This window comes from Taudactylus pleione, unplaced genomic scaffold (assembly GCF_031769625.1).
Source record: "Taudactylus pleione unplaced genomic scaffold, aTauple2 ptg000906l, whole genome shotgun sequence".
Classification (NCBI taxonomy): domain Eukaryota; kingdom Metazoa; phylum Chordata; class Amphibia; order Anura; family Myobatrachidae; genus Taudactylus; species Taudactylus pleione.
The window spans coordinates 2,751,412-2,773,016 of NW_028285307.1; the positions used below are offsets into that span (position 1 = coordinate 2,751,412).

Below are 21,605 nucleotides of genomic sequence, written 5' to 3' on the forward strand. Positions count from 1 at the left end.
GATGGGTTTGTCCCAGCAGTCTGTGGTGTCGTCACCCATGCAGGGGTTCCCACGACAATTGGTGGTACCCCACAGTCTCCCTATTTCCCCGCTCCCGGGTTCTCAGGAGCCAGCGTGGGTTAACTCCCTGACAAGTTCTGTACAGCACTTGTCGGATGTGTTGCAAGGGGAGTCTGTGATGCGGTCTCATAAAAGGCCGGTGGCGTCTCTGTCCGCTCCTTATGAGGATGACGAAGGGACGTCTGATGATGGGGAGATTCTAGATCCTTACGATCAGGAACCTCTCCATACTAAGGACGCTGATGCTAAGTCCAAAGTATATATTCCTGGACTTATTCGGGCGGTCCGCACAGCCTTGGTGATTGAGGACGAAGTTCCCCCAGCGGCTAAATCTAAGTATGCCTTTTTCAAAGATGTGAAGGGCGATGCCACAGTCTTTCCTCTTTCGGGTCAGTTGGTGGACCATTTAGAGGAGGCGTGGAAACAACCTGGCAAAAGATACCAGCCGCAGAGACGCCTGGCGGTGGCTTATCCGTTGGCGGATAATTATTTTGCTAAGTGGGAATCCCCTCCACAGGTGGATTCTCACGTGACCCGTCTTGTCCGTAGTGCCACATTGCCGATGCCATCCATGTCCTCCCTTAAGGATGCTATGGACCGCAAGGTAGAAATCTGCCTGAAGTCCGCTTATTCCCTTGCAGGGGGGGCAGCACGGCCGGCTATGGCCATTTGCTGGGTTGCCAGAGCGATGGAGCGCTGGGCGGATTCATTAGAGGCTTCTTTTGAATCCGACTGTCCGGCCGATCAGGCGGAGTTGATTGGCAATCTCCGTGATTCGGCCACCTACATCAACGAGGCGGCTCTAGACATTAGTACTCTGGTGTCTAGAATTTCTTCAGCAGCGGTAGCTGCTCGTCGCACCTTGTGGCTGCGATCCTGGAAGGCGGACGCAGATTCCAAGAAAGGTCTGGAAGCGTTGCCGTTTACCGGAGAAGTTCTCTTCGGTCCGGATCTGGATAAGATTGTGGCCACGCTGGCGGCAGCCAAATCTGCCTGTCTCCCGTCGGCCGCTGCTCCTTCTGGTTCGGGACCATCGTCCTTTCGGTCATCTAGGGCCCAGGGCAGGCCCAAACCACAGTCGTTTCCTCGACAGGCTGGCCCTAAGAAATCGGTCAAGCCCCGGAAGCAGGCATGGAGTACCAGACGTCCGGCCCCCAAGCCAGATGACAAGCCTGCGGCCTGACGGTCCGGGCCTCCCTTTGGGGGATCCCAGGGTGGGAGGCCGCCTGCTACAGTTCGCCCAGTGTTGGTCGACCACTACGACAGACACTTGGGTTCTGGAGGTGGTTTCCCACGGATACGCCCTCTCCTTCCGGCACAGACCCCCGGCTCGCTTCTTCACCACGGGTCTCCCATCAGACCGGAACAAGGCTACGGAGCTGCGGAAGGTATTGCACACTATGCTCCAGGCTGGAGTTATAGTGGCGGTTCCGTTCTCCCAGAGGGGCCAGGGTTTCTATTCAAATCTATTTTTGGTACAGAAACCCAATGGGTCATATCGTCCGATACTCAACCTCAAAGCACTCAACAAGTCTTTGCGGGTCCCGAAGTTTCGGATGGAGACCCTACGGTCCATCATTCTGGCGCTGGAACCTGGGGACTACTTGGTGTCATTGGACATACAGGACGCTTACCTGCATGTCCCTATTCTTTGGCGCCATCAACAGTTCCTCAGGTTTGCAATCAGCAGCGACCACTTCCAGTTTCGGGCGTTACCTTTTGGCCTGGCAACAGCACCACGTGTTTTCACCAAGGTGATGGCGGTCATGGCGGCTTCTCTGCGGCTGCAGGGAGTCCGCATGTTGCCGTATTTGGACGACCTGTTATTGGTGGCAGGATCTCCAGAGCTCCTGTTACGCCACTTGGACCTGACCATTGCACTGCTGCAACGGCACGGCTGGCTAATCAACTGGCAGAAGTCCACTCTAATCCCGTCTCGGAGGATTCTGCATCTTGGAGCCTTATTGGACTCGGGACAGCAAAGGATCTTCGTGACGGAGGACAAGATCTCTGCTTTACAGTCAAGGGTGCGCAGTTGTCTGCACAGCCGCCGGGTGTCCTTACACTCGGCGATGAGGTTACTGGGCTCCATGGTGTCGGTGTTCGACATGGTGGAATACGCCCAGTTTCACTCCAGACCTCTGCAGCACCTGATCCTGTCCAAGTGGAACGGGCTGACTCAGTCTCTGAAGTCCCAGACGATTGTGCTCACCCAGGAGGTTCGCCTGTCCCTTACGTGGTGGTTACAGACGACCCACCTCAACAAGGGACGTCCGTTCTGGGTTCCAAATTGGGTCCTGTTGACAACGGACGCCAGTCTTCGGGGCTGGGGAGCAGTTTCGGGTCCACACTTGTTCCAGGGCAGGTGGACGCCGACAGAAGCGGAGCTTCCAATAAATATCTTGGAACTCCGTGCGGTCTTCAATGCTCTCCAGCAGGCACAGCGGTTTCTCCAGGGTCGCCCGGTGCAGGTCCAGTCGGACAACGCTACCACCGTGGCCTACATAAACAGGCAAGGAGGAACTCGCAGTCGGGCGGCTCTCGTAGAGGTCTCTCGGATCCTGGTTTGGGCGGAGCGCAATCTTCCGGCCATATCAGCGGTCTTCATCCCGGGAGTGCTCAATTGGGAGGCGGACTTTCTAAGTCGCCAGGACGTTCATCCGGGGGAATGGTCCCTGCACCCGGACGTTTTTCAACTACTGGTGGACAGGTGGGGTCTTCCAGAAATCGACCTCATGGCGTCCCGGCACAACAACAAGTTGCCGGTGTACGGGTCTCGCACAAGAGACGAAGGGGCGTCTCTGGTGGATGCTCTGTCCGTCCGGTGGACGTTCCGGTTCGCATACCTGTTCCCTCCGGTCTCCCTTCTTCCACGGGTAATCCGGAAATTCAAACAGGAAGGAGGGACGCTCCTGTTGATAGCTCCCGCGTGGCCCAGACGGCACTGGTTCTCAGACCTTCAGGGTCTGTCCGTGGACATTCCTCTGCGGTTGCCGCTACGACCGGACCTTCTGTCTCAGGGTCCTTGCCTTCACCCGGACCTGACTCGGCTGTCTTTGACGGCGTGGCTGTTGAGACGGCCATGCTGAGGTCCCGGGGGTTTTCCAGCTCTGTGGTGCGTACCATGTTACGAGCTCGGAAACCGTCTTCCGCGAGGATATACCATCGCGTGTGGCATACGTTCTTCCAGTGGTGTCGACCGAGAGGTTATGCACCGCGGGAGTTTCGTCTGTCTCGGATTCTCGCCTTCCTGCAAGCGGGACTAGATCATGGGCTTCGCCTTGCTTCTTTGAAGGTACAGGTTTCGGCCCTATCTGTCTGGTTTCACCGTAGGATTGCTACAATCCCGGATGTGCGCACCTTTATGCAGGGTGTTCTCCGCATTCAGCCGCCCTTTGTTCCACCTGTGGCGCCTTGGGATTTGGCTGTGGTCCTGAGGGCTCTCCAAGGACCGCCGTTTGAACCACTGGGCTCAGTGGATCTTAAATGGCTAACAGCTAAGACTGTTTTCCTTCTGGCCATTGCTTCGGCCAGACGTGTTTCTGAGTTAGGGGCTCTTTCTTGTAGACCCCCTTTCTTGTTTTTTTATGGGAACAGGGCAGTGCTCCGCACTCGGCCCGAGTTTCTTCCCAAAGTTATTTCCCAGTTTCATATTAACGAGGAAATAGTTGTTCCGGCCTTTAACTCACCGGGTCTTTCCGTGGGTGAGGCCTCTTTGGATGTTGTGCGGGCCTTAAGGACTTATGTTGACCGCACTTCTTCGTTTAGGAAGTCGGACGCTTTGTTTGTCCTCTTTGGCTTCCGTAAAAAGGGTTGGCCTGCTTCAAAGCAAACTTTGGCAGCCTGGATCCGTATGGCTATTTCTGAAGCTTATCTTCATGAAGGCCTACCGGTCCCTCCTTCTCTGAAGGCTCATTCCACTAGGTCTGTGGGTCCTTCGTGGGCAGCTCGACGTGGTGCCTCGGCAGTTCAGATCTGCAAGGCTGCTACGTGGTCTTCTGTCCATACCTTCGTGAGGTATTACAGGTTTGACACCTTCGCCTCTCAGGATGCTTCCTTCGGGCGGCGGATTCTCCTTTCTGCACAGGAGCGTCCCCACCCTTAAAGGATACTGCTTTGGGACATCCCCAAGGTATCCTGTGGATACCCTATGGACCCTGAAGTAGAAAATATGAGATATGGTAAGAACTTACCCTTGTTATCTCTATTTCTACGAAGTCCATAGGGTTCCACAGGACTCCCGCCCTGTCGCACCTGTGCTGCAGATGGGCTTTGCTCTGGTCACCGGTTTTCCGTCTCCCTCTGGTGAGAATGTGATTCTTGTATGTGTCCAGATCTTTGTTCTCTCTCTTCCTTCTCCTCCTCCGGCCTATGGCTTGGTAACTAACTGAGGTGCCTTGGCCCGGGGGCGGGGTATAGGAGGGGGACCTAGTGCATCCTGGGAGGCTGAAAGCTTAACTCTTTGGTGCTCTGCGACTGACGTCACACCTATACCCCAAGGTATCCTGTGGAACCCTATGGACTTCGTAGAAATAGAGATAACAAGGGTAAGTTCTTACCATATCTCATATTATCTCGACGAATTCGGGGTTTGCGGTAGTTCCAGATGAATTTACAAAGTGCAGTTTGAAGTGTGTTGAGGGTGTGGGAGGGAATAGGAATAGGGAGAGTTTGGAATAGGTATAATAGTTTGGGGAGAATGTTCATTTTCACGGCGTTGATACGACCTACCCAGGAGAGAAAGTGTGTTTGCCATTGTTGTAGGTCTCTCTGGATTGAGCTGATGAGGGGGGGGTAGTTGGCTTTATATAGAGATTCATAGGATTTAGTGATGAATACTCCTAGATATTTGAGGGAGTCTTTTTTCCATATGAAATTAAAATTTGACTGCAATAATGACTTCATGTTGCCGGGTAGATGTATAGGAAGGGCTTCGGATTTGGTATGGTTAACTTTGTAACCAGACAGGGAGCCATACATAGAGAGTTCTCGAAACAGATTGGGAAGAGAGGTGAGTGGTTTGGTTAGCGTAAAAAGTATATTGTCTGCGAATAGAGAGAGGGTATATTGAGAATGTTTAACCTTGACTCCAGTAATATCAGGATTGGCCCGTACACGAGAGGCGAGTGGTTCAATAATAAGGGCAAATATGAGTGGTGATAAAGGGCATCCCTGTCTGGTCCCATTTGTCATTGAGAAGGAGTCGGAGAGCAGGCCTCCTGCTGAGACCGTAGCGGAGGGATTGGAGTAGAGGGCTTGGATGGCTTGTAAAAACTGTCCTCGGAATCCGAATTGGCGCAAAGTTTGGAAAAGAAAAGGCCAGGAGACCCTGTCGAAGGCTTTCTCCGCGTCCAGAGCAAGCACCAGAAGGGGGAGTTTGTGAGTATTAATATAGTGAACTAGATCGATTGTGCGTCTGGTATTGTCCAATGCTTGCCTGGACGGGACAAAGCCCACCTGATCGGGATGGATTAATGAGGGAAGGAGGGGATTGAGTCTATTTGCAATTACCTTAGCAAAGAGCTTTAGGTCAGTATTAAGTAGTGAGATGGGACGGTAATTAGTCACTAAAAGGGGGTCCTTATTAGGCTTCGGGATGACGGTTATAGTAGCTCTAGTTGTGTGCGGGTGAAATGAGGAACCTTCTAAAATACAGTTGAAAGCCACAGTAAGATGAGGTATCAAGGAGGTTTGAAATGTTTTATAATAGGACATTGGAAGACCATCGGGACCGGGTGCCTTCGAAGACTTTTGTGTTTTGAGAGCTGAAACAATTTCTTCTGCAGAGATAGGGTCGTTTAGCGCGGAGGAGGTGGCGGTATCGATTCGAGGGAGATTACAAGAGGCCAAATAGTCCACAGTTGAGGTGTTAACGTTAGTGTCATTTGTTGGGGGGGAGATTGTAGAGGCGTTCATAATAATTTTTAAATAAGGAATTGATGGTGGATGGGCTATAGTGGCTGGTGCCGCGGTCGTCATTTAATGCAGGGATAGCATTCCTGGCCTTCCGAGCCTTCAATCTATTGGCCAATAGGGAATCAGCTTTGTTGCTCTTTTCATAAAATTTTTGGTTGAGCCAGCGTAGGGCCTGTTCAGTCTTTTCAGCATTAAGGGCAGTCCTAGAGGAGGTCAGTTGGGCGTATAGTGAATTAGAGGGAGTACATTTATGAGCGGTTTCAAGACGTTGAACCTCTGCAGTCAGGGATTTTACTTGGGACCTGCGTTCTTTATTTCTAAAGGAAGCATAATTAATGATGTGCCCACGAATAACAGCTTTATGCGCTTCCCATACCAAAGGGGTGCAAGTAGGATCATTGTTTAAAGAAAAATAGTCCTCAATAGCGGACTTCACCTTTTCCTGAAATTTTGGAATGGTAAGCAGAGTTTCATTTAAACGCCACGGGGGTCGTGAGGGTGGAACATCAAAAAAGTCGAAGGACGCGGTGACGATGGAATGGTCTGACCAAGCGTTAGACAAAATAGAGGAGTCAATAAGGTGTTCACTGGCTGATGTACTACATAAAATAAGATCTATTCTCGAGTAGGACTGGTGGGGTATCGAAAAGAAAGTAAAATCCTTGGATGAGGGATTGAGGGCCCGCCATGTATCAAATAGACCCGATTCACGGAGGTGGTTGTTTAGAGAGCGGGTTGCTGGGCAGGGTCGTGTTCTGGTAGGGGTAGGACCTTTATCGAGCTCGTGGCTAAGAACTGCGTTGAAGTCTCCTCCAGACTTTCAGATTTAATTTAAGGGTAATTACATCCAAATCAGGTGAACGGTGTAGGAATTACAACGGTTTCTATATGTGCCTCCCACTTTTTAAGGGGCCAATTGTAATGGGACTATCAACTCAAAAGCTATTTCATGGACAGGTGTGGGCTACTCCCTCGTTATTTCATTATAAATTAAGCAGGTAAGAGGTCTGGAGTTGATTCTAGGTGTGACATTTGCATTTGTAATCAGTTGCTGTCGACTCTCAATATGAGATCCAAAGAGCTGTCACTATCAGTGAAGCAAGCCATCATTAGGCTGAAAAATCAAAACAAACCCATCAGAGAGATAGCAAAAACATTAGGTGTGGCCAAATCAACTGTTTGGAACATTCTTAAAAAGAAAGAATGCACCGGAGAGCTCAGCAACACCAAAAGACCCGGAAGACCACGGAAAACAACTGTGGTGGATGACAGAAGAATTATTTCCCTGGTGAAGAAAAACCCCTTCACAATAGTTGGCCAAATCAAGAACCTCTCCAGGAGGTAGATGTATATGTGTCAAAGTCAACAATCAAGAGAAGACTTCACAAGAGTGAATATAGAGGTTCACCACAAGATGTAAACCATTGGTGAGCCTCAAAAACAGGAAAACCAGATTAGAGTTTGCCAACCAACATCTAAAAAAGCCATTACAGTTCTGGAAAAACATCCTATGGACAGATGAGACAAAGATTAACTTGTACCAGAGTGATGGGAAGTGAAGAGTATGGAGAAGGAAAGGAACTGTTCATGATCCAAAACATACCACCTCATCGGTGAAGCATGGTGGTGGTAGTGTCATGGCGTGGGCATGTATGGCTGCCAATGCAACTGGTTCCCTTGTATTTATTGATGATGTGACTGCTGACAAAAGCAGCAGAATGAATTCTGAAGTGTTTCGGGCAATATTATATGCTTATATTCAGTCAAATGCTTCAGAACTCATTGGACGGCGCTTCACAGTGCAGATGGACAATGACCCGAAGCATACTGCAAAAGCAACCAAAGAGTTTTTTAAGGCTAAAAAGTGGAATGTTATGCAATGGCCAAGTCAATCCCCTGACCTGAATCCGATTGAGCATGCATTTCACTTGATGAAGACAAAACTGAAGTGAAAATGCCCCAAGAACAAGCAGGAACTGAAGACATTTGCAGTAGAGGCCTGGCAGAGCATCACCAGGGATGAAACCCAGCGTCTGGTGATGTCTATGCGTTCCAGACTTCAGGCTGTAATTGCCTGCAAAGGATTTGCAACAAAGTATTAAAAAGTGAAAGTTAGATTTAGGATTGTTTAGTTTGTCCCATTACTTTTGGCCCCTTAAAAAGTGGGAGGCACATATAGAAACCGTTGTAATTCCTACTCCATTCACCTGATTTGGATGTAATTACCCTCAAATTAAATCTGAAAGTCTGCAGGTAAATCACATCTTGTTTGTTCATTTCAAAGCCATTGTGGTGGTGAATAGAGGCCAAAATATGAAAATTCTGTCATTGTCCCAATATTTATGCACCTGACTGTGTGTGTGTGTGTATATATATATGTATATATATATATATATATATCTATAGCAGTCTTTTGTACGAAAGAAAACCCCCCAGGTCAGCAGTGGGCGATGCTTCCAGTTAAAGCCAGATCTCTGTTGTTAAATGTAAACTGCACATTAATGATGTTCCTCTTTCTCTTCCAGAGACTCCTCTCCGTCTGCTACTGGTAAACGGTAATTATTGCTTTTCCTTCCTCTTCATATTCTAGACCTTTGTCCCCTGAGCTGCCTCTGCCTGGCCGGGGAAGTGGGTCTCTGCATGGGGCGTCACAGGAGTCATGGACTAATGGGAGCAGTTCTGCCCATAGAACACATAGAAATAACTGAGAAGAGAAGGGACGTTACTCAGCACGTATAGGAGAGGGGATAATCTTTCCCTTAGTAAAGCCGTTTGCTCAATGTTCAGCCGTGTTCCCGAGGTCTGAGCGTATATGTGTGCACGGGACAGGTAATAAGGTTTAATACACTTGAACAAAATTAAATTTGGATAAAACAAGTTCTGCAAGTTCCACTAAGGCAGGGATAATTTGTTGAGGATGTGCCACTATGTAGCATAGGGGGAGATGTATAATTAGGGCACGTATTGTGTCACCGAAGCTGCTTCCTCGCTTATCGAGGCGAAGCAGGAAACAATAGCGCAGAGATGTATTAATATCTTTGGCTCCCTGAGTGTAGGAGAGAAAACTCCTCTCTCCAGCAATCTCGCCAAATCCAGTAGCGCATCGGCCCAGTGCTGATGTGTCACATAGTCCTTCCTGGCCGGCCAAAATGCGCAAGCACGAGATCTCGCAAAAAAAAAACCCCAAAAGATTTCATGCATGAGATACCGCTGCTGTTCCCAGATGCCACCACTGAACGCAGTACATATACCCGCAGGTAGTCCTGCCAATTTGTGAAAAGACGATGATCTACCAAAGTGAGCTTAACGTTTTTCTAATATGAGATGTGGCAATACCATTGCCATGCAGTTGTATTGGTATCAATACATGTACGCAGAGACCGTGGAGAAATGTGATAACGGCTTTAGTACATATTGATGATCAGTATAAGTGTCAGATATCTGCATCTAGCCTATTACATTTTCCCCACTGATAGGCGTGCTGCAGGCACAGCGGGACATGCTTGTGTTGAGCAGCCCGGATTATCAGCTTTTCCAGTCGGCAGGTTTGCACCACTTTGCCTATCAGTGCTGGGTGTATCTAATACATCTGCCGTATATGAGGTATAGAACCACCTGCACTTTTGCATAGTTTTATTCATTATTGCTGTATAGTTACAAATCTGTGACCGCTTATTCATGAGATTATTTGGTGCTCCTGCTCTCCTGTATTTGGAGCTCCCGCTCTCCTGTATGTAGAGCTCCTGCTCTCCTGTATGTGGTGTGCTCCTGCTCTCCTGTATGTGGTGCTCCTGCTCTCCTGTATGTGGTGCTCCTGCTCTCCTGTATGTGGTGCTCCTGCTCTCCTGTATGTAGAGCTCCTGCTCTCCTGTATGTAGAGCTCCTGCTCTCCTGTATGTGGTGTGCTCCTGCTCTCCTGTATGTGGTGCTCCTGCTCTCCTGTACGTGGTGCTCCTGCTCTCCTGTATTTGGTGCTCCCGGTCTCCTGTATTTGGAGCTCCCGCTCTCCTGTATTTGGTGCTCCCGCTCTCCTGTATTTGGTGCTCCTGCTCTCCTGTATGTGGTGCTCCTGCTCTCCTGTATGTGGTGCTCCTGCTCTCCTGTATGTGGTGCTCCTGCTCTCCTGTATGTAGAGCTCCTGCTCTCCTGTATGTAGAGCTCCTGCTCTCCTGTATGTGGTGTGCTCCTGCTCTCCTGTATTTGGTGCTCCTGCTCTCCTGTATGTGGTGTGCTCCCGCTCTCCTGTATGTGGTGTGCTCCCGCTCTCCTGTATGTGGTGTGCTCCTGCTCTCCTGTATGTGGTGTGCTCCTGCTCTCCTGTATGTGGTGTGCTCCTGCTCTCCTGTATGTGCTGTGCTCCTGCTCTCCTGTATGTGCTGTGCTCCTGCTCTCCTGTATGTGCTGTGCTCCTGCTCTCCTGTATGTGCTGTGCTCCTGCTCTCCTGTATGTGCTGTGCTCCTGCTCTCCTGTATGTGCTGTGCTCCTGCTCTCCTGTATGTGGTGCTCCTGCTCTCCTGTATTTGTTGCTCCTGCTCTCCTGTATGTGGTGTGCTCCCGCTCTCCTGTATGTGGTGTGCTCCCGCTCTCCTGTGTTTGGTGCTCCCGCTCTCCTGTGTTTGGTGCTCCCGCTCTCCTGTGTTTGGTGCTCCCGCTCTCCTGTATTTGGAGCTCCCGCTCTCCTGTATATAGAGCTCCTGCTCTCCTGTATCTGGAGCTCCCGTTCTCCTGTATCTGGTGCTCCTGCTCTCCTGTATTTGGAGCTCCTGCTCTCCTGTATGTAGAGCTCCTGCTCTCCTGTATCTGGTGCTCCTGCTCTCCTGTATGTAGAGCTCCTGCTCTCCTGTATGTGGTGCTCCTGCTCTCCTGTATGTGGTGCTCCTGCTCTCCTGTATTTGGAGCTCCCGCTCTCCTGTATCTGGTGCTCCTGCTCTCCTGTATGAATATATGTTCCCTCTCCCTAGGCCGTCAGCTCGTCTCTCTCACCACCGCCGTAAAAAGAGAAAGGAGGAGGACGGGCTCAGTGAATCGGGGCTTCCTAAAACCAGTAAGAGCACGGCCAGGGTCAGCGACCACAGCCTCATAAGACAGGGAGAAGGGTGCATGGGGATATACAGCAAGAGGGGGCTACAGTACATCGCATCCATATAAATCCACATTTATTTATTAAGTTGTTTATATAGCACCAGCATGTTCAGCTGTGTGTAACAATTGGGAGCAAAACCGTAGTAACAGAGAGAGGTGAGAGCCCCCTGGTGGGGAGACGCGGTCAGTAGAGAATGGTTCCCGTGTCCCCCAATTCATTGTATTAGAAACTTGGGCTTAAATGTTATAGACTGCAATTTTCGGGCACCGACGCACTTTTGGCGAGATAGTCACTATATATAAAGCAGCAATTCGTTTTAAGGCAAAACAAGGCTGGAATTGACACTTTAAACCTTGCGGCTATCGCTCCGAAATTGCGTCGGTGCCTGCAAATCACAGTCTGACATTTGGGCCATGTGGCAAAGCCAGTAACACTTTATACTACTGGGCATATTACAGTACTATACTTACTGCCATGGCTGGGGATACTATCAAGCGGCAGCAGTTTGAAGCGATAATTCCAACTAAAACGAAAAAATGCCGTTTTGGCTGGAATTAGGTGCAGTAACATCTCCCTTGTGCCCGCCTGATGCACCAACTCAGCGGGTGCTGCAAAGCCTCGCACTGCCCTGAGCAGGAGAGAACATTGAGAATAGCCCCCCACAAGCTCAAGAGAGTTTGTTGGGGTTCGGCCAGATCTGTGACTTGTAGGGGAGGTAACTTTGCTTTTCACCTAATTCCACCCATAATGGTTTCTTTGGTGGCTTTCTCATTTAGTTCGCTGGTCATCACTTACCTCTCATGGTCACTGGACATCTAATTCACCATGGGAGAGCGAATAGCCAGACACTCGCTAATTCCCAGGGTTTTCATTCCATCTCATAGTTACATTCACATTGTACTATTTTCTACACAACCGTTGTTGTGCCTGGGGGAAGGAATAAAGCGTTGTGCCTGGGGGGGGAAGGAATAAAGCGTTGTGCCTGGGGGGGGGAAGGAATAAAGCGTTGTGCCTGGGGGGGGAAGGAATAAAGCGTTGTGCCTGGGGGGGGGAAGGAATAAAGCGTTGTGCCTGGGGGGGGGAAGGAATAAAGCGTTGTGCCTGGGGGGAGGGAAGGAATAAAGCGTTGTGCCTGGGGGGAGGGAAGGAATAAAGCGTTGTGCCTGGGGGGGGGAAGGAATAAAGCGTTGTGCCTGGGGGGGGAAGAAATAAAGCGTTGTGCCTGGGGGGAAGGAATAAAGCGTTGTGCCTGGGGGGAAGGAATAAAGCGTTGTGCCTGGGGGGGGGGAAGGAATAAAGCGTTGCTCTGAGCACTATGTAAGCGCTAACCAGTAAAAACCTGCTTTATAATTATAACAATTAGAGCAGATAGCCAATCCTAACGACATTTTAAATACTTCTCTTCCTGTCAGACACTTTTGTCATCCGGCTCTTTGATCGAAGCGTTGACTTGGCGCAGTTTTCAGAAGACACACCCCTTTACCCTGTGTGCAGATCGTGGCTCCGTAACGCCCCTGGAGCCAAAGTCGCCGAGCGCCCTCCAACACCGCCGCCATCAGAAGAGGTATAGTATCTCCCTAAGACATGAGCAGGGTTGGGACAGGAGGGCGGACAAGGTCAGATAAAGTAGGTTTTGTTTAGCAGATAATCTTTTAATATAAATGTTACTAGTTGAATTTCCGATGTGAAATGCGTCACCTCCTGTAGCCAGAAATAAGGGGCGATTGGCTTTGCTCTGCTTAGTTACTGTTCTCATTCTTATGTTTGCAGGGTGAAGTGGTGAACGGGAGTTCTCAGAATCTGTATCATCTGCCTCCCCCATTGCCGGGCCCGACAACAGAAGCTGGAGAACCCATAAACTTGAGGATACCGTCCCCCATTCCTCAAGATAAAGAGCCCCTCGATATCAACACTGTAAGGACAACTGCAAAGCTTTCTGAAAAAAAAAACCCAAAGCAACCCAACAACATGAGCTTAAACCAAAGTACATGCTCCATTCTCCTGCTCCTCTAACATCCTGTTGGGGGCTCCGGGACCATGAGATTTGCCAGGAGATTGGGCACTTTATACCAATTCTTCACAAAGTTTGAAACTCTTCCCCCTCTATATCCACTAACCTGGATGGAAGTCTGGGCCTGATTCAGAGCCGCTCCTAAGTGGCCGCTCGTTCGCTCCAAGCGATGTTCGCACAACTGCGCATGCGTATGGGTCGTAATGCGCATGCGCCAACCAGTCATTGCGGTCGGAAATCGTGTGCTCGTACAACAACGAATGCCTGCTAATTTGAGTGACAGAATGTACCGTTTGTGGGTGGTAACAGGGGAAGGTGCTTGAAAACAGGGAGTGGAGATCCGAACACAGGCGTGCCAAATGGTCAAAACGGCGTTTAATGGGTGTGCATAATTAACAAAGCAGCGTCATCGACCACGTCACTTGGTTGTCTTTTAGCCTGAACTGCTCGCAGTGATTGCGGGAAGTAAATCCTACCACAAGCACTGCGAGCAGTTCAGATGCCTTTCGATGTTCCCGATTAATCTATTAAATACAGGAGATGACGTGTGATGCGAACGGCAAAGGGGTGTCTTCACAAAATAGCGAGCGCATTTTTCGGACGCTCGCTTAGACATAGAGGCGTCAACACACCGCAAAGAGCGAGCGCTCAATTTAAATATCAGGCCCATTTTTCAGAACGACCGTCCGCAAATAGCGTCCGGCTCTGAATGAGGCCCTCTGTCTGTTAGGGTGCTCACGGGAGAGAACCCTACGCATTTCACATCTCCACTGTAACAAGGCAGAGATCAGAGAGGGCAGATGCGTATAGAGTAGATACACTTGTTTTTTGGTGTTTCGTTTGCATCAGGTTTGGGGGCGGGCACAATCCTGTACAGGGTTGGATATACACATTATATTGCCATGCACACAACCCAGGAGCAGCCACTGACGATCTCTGTCCATCTCAGCATCAGGCCCATATAATGTATACAGGGGGATGTGATTACCTGTGTTTCTCATTCATTCCTCCTCCACCTACAGCCAGCTGATATGATGCCCACCATGTCCAAGCTGATCTACCAGAATATGGACCGATGGAAAAAGATCCGGCAGAGGTGAGACTGTAGGCATCGGTCTGTGCCCTAGTGCCCTGGGCACAACAAATGACATTTGTAATCACTACTGCAGTGGTTCCCAAACTCTCCTGGTCCACGGCGCCCTTAGACCATCAGCATTTTATTCACGGCACCACTAAGTTACTGGGGACATTCAGTCAGCGGAGGACACATAATGTATTCTATAAGGTTATAATTATATGATGTCTGTATATCCGCAGTGCGGGGGTGTAGCATTAGCGTACAGCGTATGAATTAGTGATAGGACACATAATGTATTCTATAAGGTTATTATTATATGATGTCTGTATATCCGCAGTGCCGAGGTGTAACATTAGCGTACAGCGTATGAATTAGTGATAGGACACATAATGTATTCTATAAGGTTATTATTATATGATGTCTGTATATCCGCAGTGCGGGAGTGTAACATTAGCGTACAGCGGATGAATTAGTGATAGGACACATAATGTATTCTATAAGGTTATTATTATATGATGTCTGTATATCCTCAGCTCTGGGGGTGTAGCATTAGCGTACAGCGTATGAATTAGTAATGGGACACAAAATGTATTCTATAAGGTTATTATTATATGATGTCTGTATATCCGCAGTGCGGGAGTGTAACATTAGCGTACAGCGTATGAATTAGTGATAGGACACAAAATGTATTCTATAAGGTTATTATTATATGATGTCTGTATATCCGCAGTGCCGGGGTGTAACATTAGCGTACAGCGTATGAATTAGTGATAGGACACATAATGTATTCTATAAGGTTATTATTATATGATGTCTGTATATCCGCAGTGCGGGAGTGTAACATTAGCGTACAGCGTATGAATTAGTGATAGGACACATAATGTATTCTATAAGGTTATTATTATATGATGTCTGTATATCCGCAGTGCGGGAGTGTAACATTAGCATACAGCGTATGAATTAGTGATAGGACACAAAATGTATTCTATAAGGTTATTATTATATGATGTCTGTATATCCGCAGTGCCGAGGTGTAACATTAGCGTACAGTGTATGAATTAGTGATAGGACACATAATGTATTCTATAAGGTTATTATTATATGATGTCTGTATATCCGCAGTGCGGGAGTGTAACATTAGCATACAGCGTATGAATTAGTGATAGGACACAATGTATTCTATAAGGTTATTATTATTTGATGTCTGTATAGCCGCAGTGCCGGGGTGTAACATTAGTGTACAGCGTATGAATTAGTGATGGGACACATAATGTATTCTATAAGGTTATTATTATATGATGTCTGTATATCCGCAGTGCCGGGGTGTAACATTAGTGTACAGCGTATGAATTAGTGTTAGGACACATAATGTATTCTATAAGGTTATTATTATATGATGTCTGTATATCCGCAGTGCGGGGGTGTAACATTAGCGTACAGCGTATGAATTAGTGTTAGGACACATAATGTATTCTATAAGGTTATTATTATATGATGTCTGTATATCCGCAGTGCGGGGGTGTAACATTAGCGTACAGCGTATGAATTAGTGATAGGACACAAAATTTATTCTATAAGGTTATTATTATATGATGTCTGTATATCCGCAGTGCGGGGGTGTAACATTAGCGTACAGCGTATGAATTAGTGATAGGACACATAATGTATTCTATAAGGTTATTATTATATGATGTCTGTATATCCGCAGTGCCAGGGTGTAGCATTAGCGTACAGCGTATGAATCTGTGATATGACACATAATGTATTCTATAAGGTTATTATTATATGATGTCTGTATATCCGCAGTGCCGGGGTGTAACATTAGTGTACAGCGGATGAATTAGTGATAGGACACATAATGTATTCTATAAGGTTATTATTATATGATATCTGTATATCCGCAGTGCGGGGGGTGTAACATTAGTGTACAGCGGATGAATTAGTGATAGGACACATAATGTATTCTATAAGGTTATTATTATATGATGTCTGTATATCCTCAGCTCTGGGGGTGTAGCATTAGCGTACAGCGTATGAATTAGTGATAGGACACAAAATGTATTCTAATAAGGTTATTATATGATGTCTGTATAGCCGCAGTGCGGGGTGTAACATTAGTGTACAGCGTATGAATTAGTGATAGGACACAAAATGTATTCTAATAAGGTTATTATATGATGTCTGTATAGCCGCAGTGCCGAGGTGTAACATTAGTGTACAGCGTATGAATTAGTGATAGGACACATAATGTATTCTATAAGGTTATTATTATATGATGTCTGTATATCCGCAGTGCCGAGGTGTAACATTAGCGTACAGTGTATGAATTAGTAATAGGACACATAATGTATTCTATAAGGTTATTATTATATGATGTCTGTATATCCGCAGTGCCAGGGTGTAGCATTAGCGTACAGCGTATGAATCTGTGATATGACACATAATGTATTCTATAAGGTTATTATTATATGATGTCTGTATATCCGCAGTGCCGAGGTGTAACATTAGCGTACAGCGTATGAATTAGTGATAGGACACATAATGTATTCTATAAGGTTATTATTATATGATATCTGTATATCCGCAGTGCGGGGGGTGTAACATTAGTGTACAGCGGATGAATTAGTGATAGGACACATAATGTATTCTATAAGGTTATTATTATATGATGTCTGTATATCCTCAGCTCTGGGGGTGTAACATTAGCGTACAGCGTATGAATTAGTAATGGGACACAAAATGTATTCTATAAGGTTATTATTATATGATGTCTGTATATCCGCAGTGCGGGGGTGTAACATTAGCGTACAGCGTATGAATTAGTGATAGGACACAAAATGTATTCTATAAGGTTATTGTTATATGATGTCTGTATATGTATTCTATAAGGTTATTATTATATGTCGTCTGTATATGTATTCTATAAGGTTATTATTATATGATGTCTGTATATGTATTCTATATGGTTATATAAAATTTGCTTGGGACAATGTTATGTAAATTAATCTCCTATTCTCGTCTGTAACAGGTGGAAAGTGGCGTCTTACCGGAACCAGCAGCGCTATGTGCAGAGCATTAAGATCCTGAAGGAGATGTACGAGCGTCAGTAGTGATCTGGACACTAGGCGGCCTGGTCCCGAGTGTGGTGTAATATGTATGTCTCACCTCTCCTGGGGGCCGTAGTATATGAGGATTAGATGGTACACAGGATGGTACTGCCTATTACTCAGCTGCCCTGTTAGCACATAGGTGCATGTAAATGCCAAGAGTTGGCGATTGTATAACCGTCTGGCATATGCATGGGTGGTGGCACACAGGCCTGGGAATCATTTGCTGGTACTTTTTATTTGCTCATAACCCCTAGTGTGATAGGAACATGGTGGTTACACTGCCGGGTGTGTGCAGGCTAACGGCGTGCTCCATACGTGGTGGCAAAGTGTGTTCTACAGATCTATATCTCAGCTGATTTTAGGTTGTACTTATCTTTCCCCTGTATGTGCGTCTTACGGCTGTTGCACGGTTGCTTTGCTATTCGTTACCATTGTGGATCATGCTTTCTGCTGTCTTTTCTTCCTCCAGGGAAATTAGTCGAACTGAATTTTTTAAAACCTTTTATTAAAGTAAATTAAAGCTCTGTGTGTTTATTTTATTTACCGTATATCTATGTTGCTTTTATGAAAGAATCCGAGTAGTTGTCACTGCTGTTCTGTGAGGCGCGGGTGCATATCGGGGGTGCCTGCGTGTTAATTGCGCTGTATGTGTTACTGATGACAGAACAGATATGAATTAGAATGGAGCGTCTGGCTCGCACCAATCAGGAGGCAGGAAGACACGTCAGCCGCAGAGGGTACAGAGACTGGAGACTAATCCCTACACCCAAATCTATCGCAGCAAAGCCGGTCACCGCGCTGCTCGCACATTGTTCAGAGGCGACTGGTGTGTGTGGTATGAACTGGTAGAGACGGTGTATATTGTACCGCGCTGTTCACCTGACCGCAATGTCCCTTACGCCTATTGCCTGTGATGATCGGGATCAGTAGAAACTGCTGACATTGAGCAGAATGTAATACCGGCTGTGTCTGATCCCCTCTCGTACAGAGGGCCTGATTCACTACCGATCGCTATTGCAATGGCAGCTGCGATTCCGTCCACAGGTCTGCTGCGAAAACATGCTTATGGATGAAATCGCAAAGCCATCGCACAGCCAGCATAGAGACGCCCACTGCCGCTATCTCACATCCGTAATACCTTGCAGTCCTGCGTATACATCGGGAACATCGCAGTGGCTAATTGGTGCACGCCCATGAAACTGCGTTCAAATGGATACACGTCTGCGTTTCTCAGACCACTCCCCTTTCACCACCCCCAAATGCTGACGTCCCGACCCTCAGGTTTGCGATGGCTTTGTATCTGCGCTGATGGATTATACTGTGTTCCGCTCCTGCACCCTGCCCAGAGCACTCTAGTGGGAGAGCTGGCTGAGAAGTAATACAGCGCTGATGCATTATACTGTGTTCCGCTCCTGCACCCTGCCCAGAGCACTCTAGCGGGAGAGCTGGCTGAGAAGTAATACAGCACTGATGGATTATACTGTATTCCGCTCCTGCACCCTGCCCAGAGCACTCTAGCGGGAGAGCTGGCTGAGAAGTAATACAGCGCTGATACATTATACTGTGTTCCGCTCCTGCACCCTGCCCAGAGCACTCTAGCGGGAGAGCTGGCTGAGAAGTAATACAGCACTGATGCATTATACTGTGTTCCGCTCCTGCACCCTGCCCAGAGCACTCTAGCGGGAGAGCTGGCTGAGAAGTAATACAGCGCTGATACATTATACTTTGCTCCGCTCCAGCACCCTGCCCAGAGCACTCTAGCGGGAGAGCTGGCTGAGAAGTAATACAGCGCTGATACATTATACTGTGTTCCGGTCCTGCACCCTGCCCAGAGCACTCTAGCGGGAGAGCTGGCTGAGAAGTAATACAGCGCTGATACATTATACTGTGCTCCGCTCCTGCACCCTGCCCAGAGCACTCTAGCGGGAGAGCTGGCTGAGAAGTAATACAGCGCTGATTGATTATACTGTGTTCCGCTCCTGCACCCTGCCCAGAGCACTCTAGCGGGAGAGCTGGCTGAGAAGTAATACAGCGCTGATAAATTATACTGTGCTCCGCTCCAGCACCCTTCCCAGAGCACTCTAGCGGGAGAACTGGCTGAGAAGTAATACAGCGCTGATGGATTATACTGTGTTCTGCTCCTGCACCCTGCCCAGAGCACTCTAGCGGGAGAGCTGGCTGAGAAGTAATACAGCGCTGATGCATTATACTGTGCTCCGCTCCTGCACCCTGCTCAGAGCACTTTAGCAGGAGAGCTGGCTGAGAAGTAATACAGCGCTGATGCATTATACTGTATTCCGCTCCTGCACCCTGCCCAGAGCACTCTAGCGGGAGAGCTGGCTGAGAAGTAATACAGCGCTGATACATTATACTGTGTTCCGCTCCTACACCCTGCTCAGAGCACTCTAGCGGGAGAGCTGGCTGAGAAGTAATACAGCACTGATACATTATACTGTGTTCCGCTCCAGCACCCTGCCCAGAGCACTCTAGCGAGAGAGCTGGCTGAGAAGTGATACAGCGCCGATGCATTATACTGTGTTCTGCTCCTGCACCCTGCCCAGAGCACTCTAGCGGGAGAGCTGGCTGAGAAGTAATATAGCGCTGATGGATTATACTGTGTTCCGCTCCTGCACCCTGCCCAGAGCACTCTAGTGGGAGAGCTGGCTGAGAAGTAATACAGCGCTGATACATTATACTGTGTTCCGCTCCTGCACCCTGCCCAGAGCACTCTAGCGGGAGAGCTGGCTGAGAAGTAATACAGCGCTGATGGATTATACTGTGTTCTGCTCCTGCACCCTGCCCAGAGCACTTTAGCGGGAGAGCTGGCTGAGAAGTAATACAGCGCTGATGGATTATACTGTATTCCGCTCCTGCACCCTGCCCAGAGCACTCTAGCGGGAGAGCTGGCTGAGAAGTAATACAGCGCTGATACATTATACTGTGCTCCACTCCTGCACCCTGCCCAGAGCACTCTAGCGGGAGAGCTGGCTGAGAAGTAATACAGCGCTGATGCATTATACTGTGTTCCGCTCCTGCACCTTGCCCAGAGCACTCTAGCGGGAGAGCTGGCTGAGAAGTAATACAGCGCTGATGCATTATACTGTGTTCCGCTCCTGCACCCTGCCCAGAGCACTCTAGCGGGAGAGCTGGCTGAGAAGTAATACAGCGCTGATGCATTATACTGTGTTCCGCTCCTGCACCCTGCCCAGAGCACTCTAGCGGGAGAACTGGCTGAGAAGTAATACAGCGCTGATGCATTATACTGTGTTCCGCTCCTGCATCCTGCCCAGAGCACTCTAGCGGGAGAACTGGCTGAAAAGTAATACAGCGCTGATGCATTATACTGTGTTCCGCTCCTGCACCCTGCCCAGAGCACTCTAGCGGGAGAACTGGCTGAGAAGTAATACAGCGCTGATACATTATACTGTGCTCCGCTCCTGCACCCTGCCCAGAGCACTCTAGCGGGAGAGCTGGCTGAGAAGTAATACAGCGCTGATGGATTATACTGTGTTCCGCTCCTGCACCCTGCCCAGAGCACTCTAGCGGGAGAGCTGGCTGAGAAGTAATACAGCGCTGATGCATTATACTGTGTTCCACTCCTGCACCCTGCCCAGAGCACTCTAGCGGGAGAGCTGGCTGAGAAGTAATACAGCGCTGATGCATTATACTGTGTTCCACTCCTGCACCCTGCCCAGAGCACTCTAGCGGGAGAACTGGCTGAAAAGTAATACAGCGCTGATGCATTATACTGTGTTCCGCTCCTGCACCCTGCCCAGAGCACTTTAGCGGGAGAGCTGGCTGAGAAGTAATACAGCGCTGATGGATTATACTGTATTCCTGTCCTGCACCCTGCCCAGAGCACTCTAGCGGGAGAGCTGGATGAGAAGTAATACAGCGCTGATGGATTATACTGTGTTCCTGTCCTGCACCCTGCCCAGAGCACTCTACCGGGATAGCTGGCTGAGAAGTAATACAGCGCTGATACATTATACTGTGCTCCGGTCCTGCACCCTGCCCAGAGCACTCTAGCGGGAGAGCTGGCTGAGAAGTAATACAGCGCTGATGCATTATACTGTGTTCCTGTCCTGCACCCTGCCCAGAGCACTCTAGCGGGAGAGCTGGCTGAGAAGTAATACAGCGCTGATACATTATACTGTGTTCCACTCCTGCACCCTGCCAGAGCACTCTAGCGGGAGAGCTGGCTGAGAAGTAATACAGCGCTGATGGATTATACTGTGTTCCGCTCCTGCACCCTGCCCAGAGCACTCTAGCCGGAGAGCTGGCTGTTTAGAACCACAGATGCGCATTGGGAATATTGTGCCTCTCCCCTACCCTGGCTAATGGGC

General features: G+C 48.5%; 1 protein-coding gene across 2 annotated transcripts in view; it reads left to right on the forward strand.

The window, feature by feature from the left end:
* LIN37 (lin-37 DREAM MuvB core complex component) overlaps positions 1–17,783 on the forward strand; it is a 40,551-nt gene extending 22,768 nt beyond the window's left edge. For both annotated transcript variants that reach the window (XM_088459350.1, XM_088459351.1), the window contains exons 5-10: positions 8,502–8,531; positions 10,939–11,021; positions 12,473–12,624; positions 12,831–12,974; positions 14,094–14,167; positions 17,178–17,783. In XM_088459350.1, coding sequence (XP_088315476.1) covers positions 8,502–8,531; positions 10,939–11,021; positions 12,473–12,624; positions 12,831–12,974; positions 14,094–14,167; positions 17,178–17,259 — 565 coding nt within the window. In that variant the 3' untranslated portion in view covers positions 17,260–17,783. The remainder of the gene's footprint in view (positions 1–8,501; positions 8,532–10,938; positions 11,022–12,472; positions 12,625–12,830; positions 12,975–14,093; positions 14,168–17,177) is intronic.
* Positions 17,784–21,605: the final 3,822 nt, after the last annotated feature.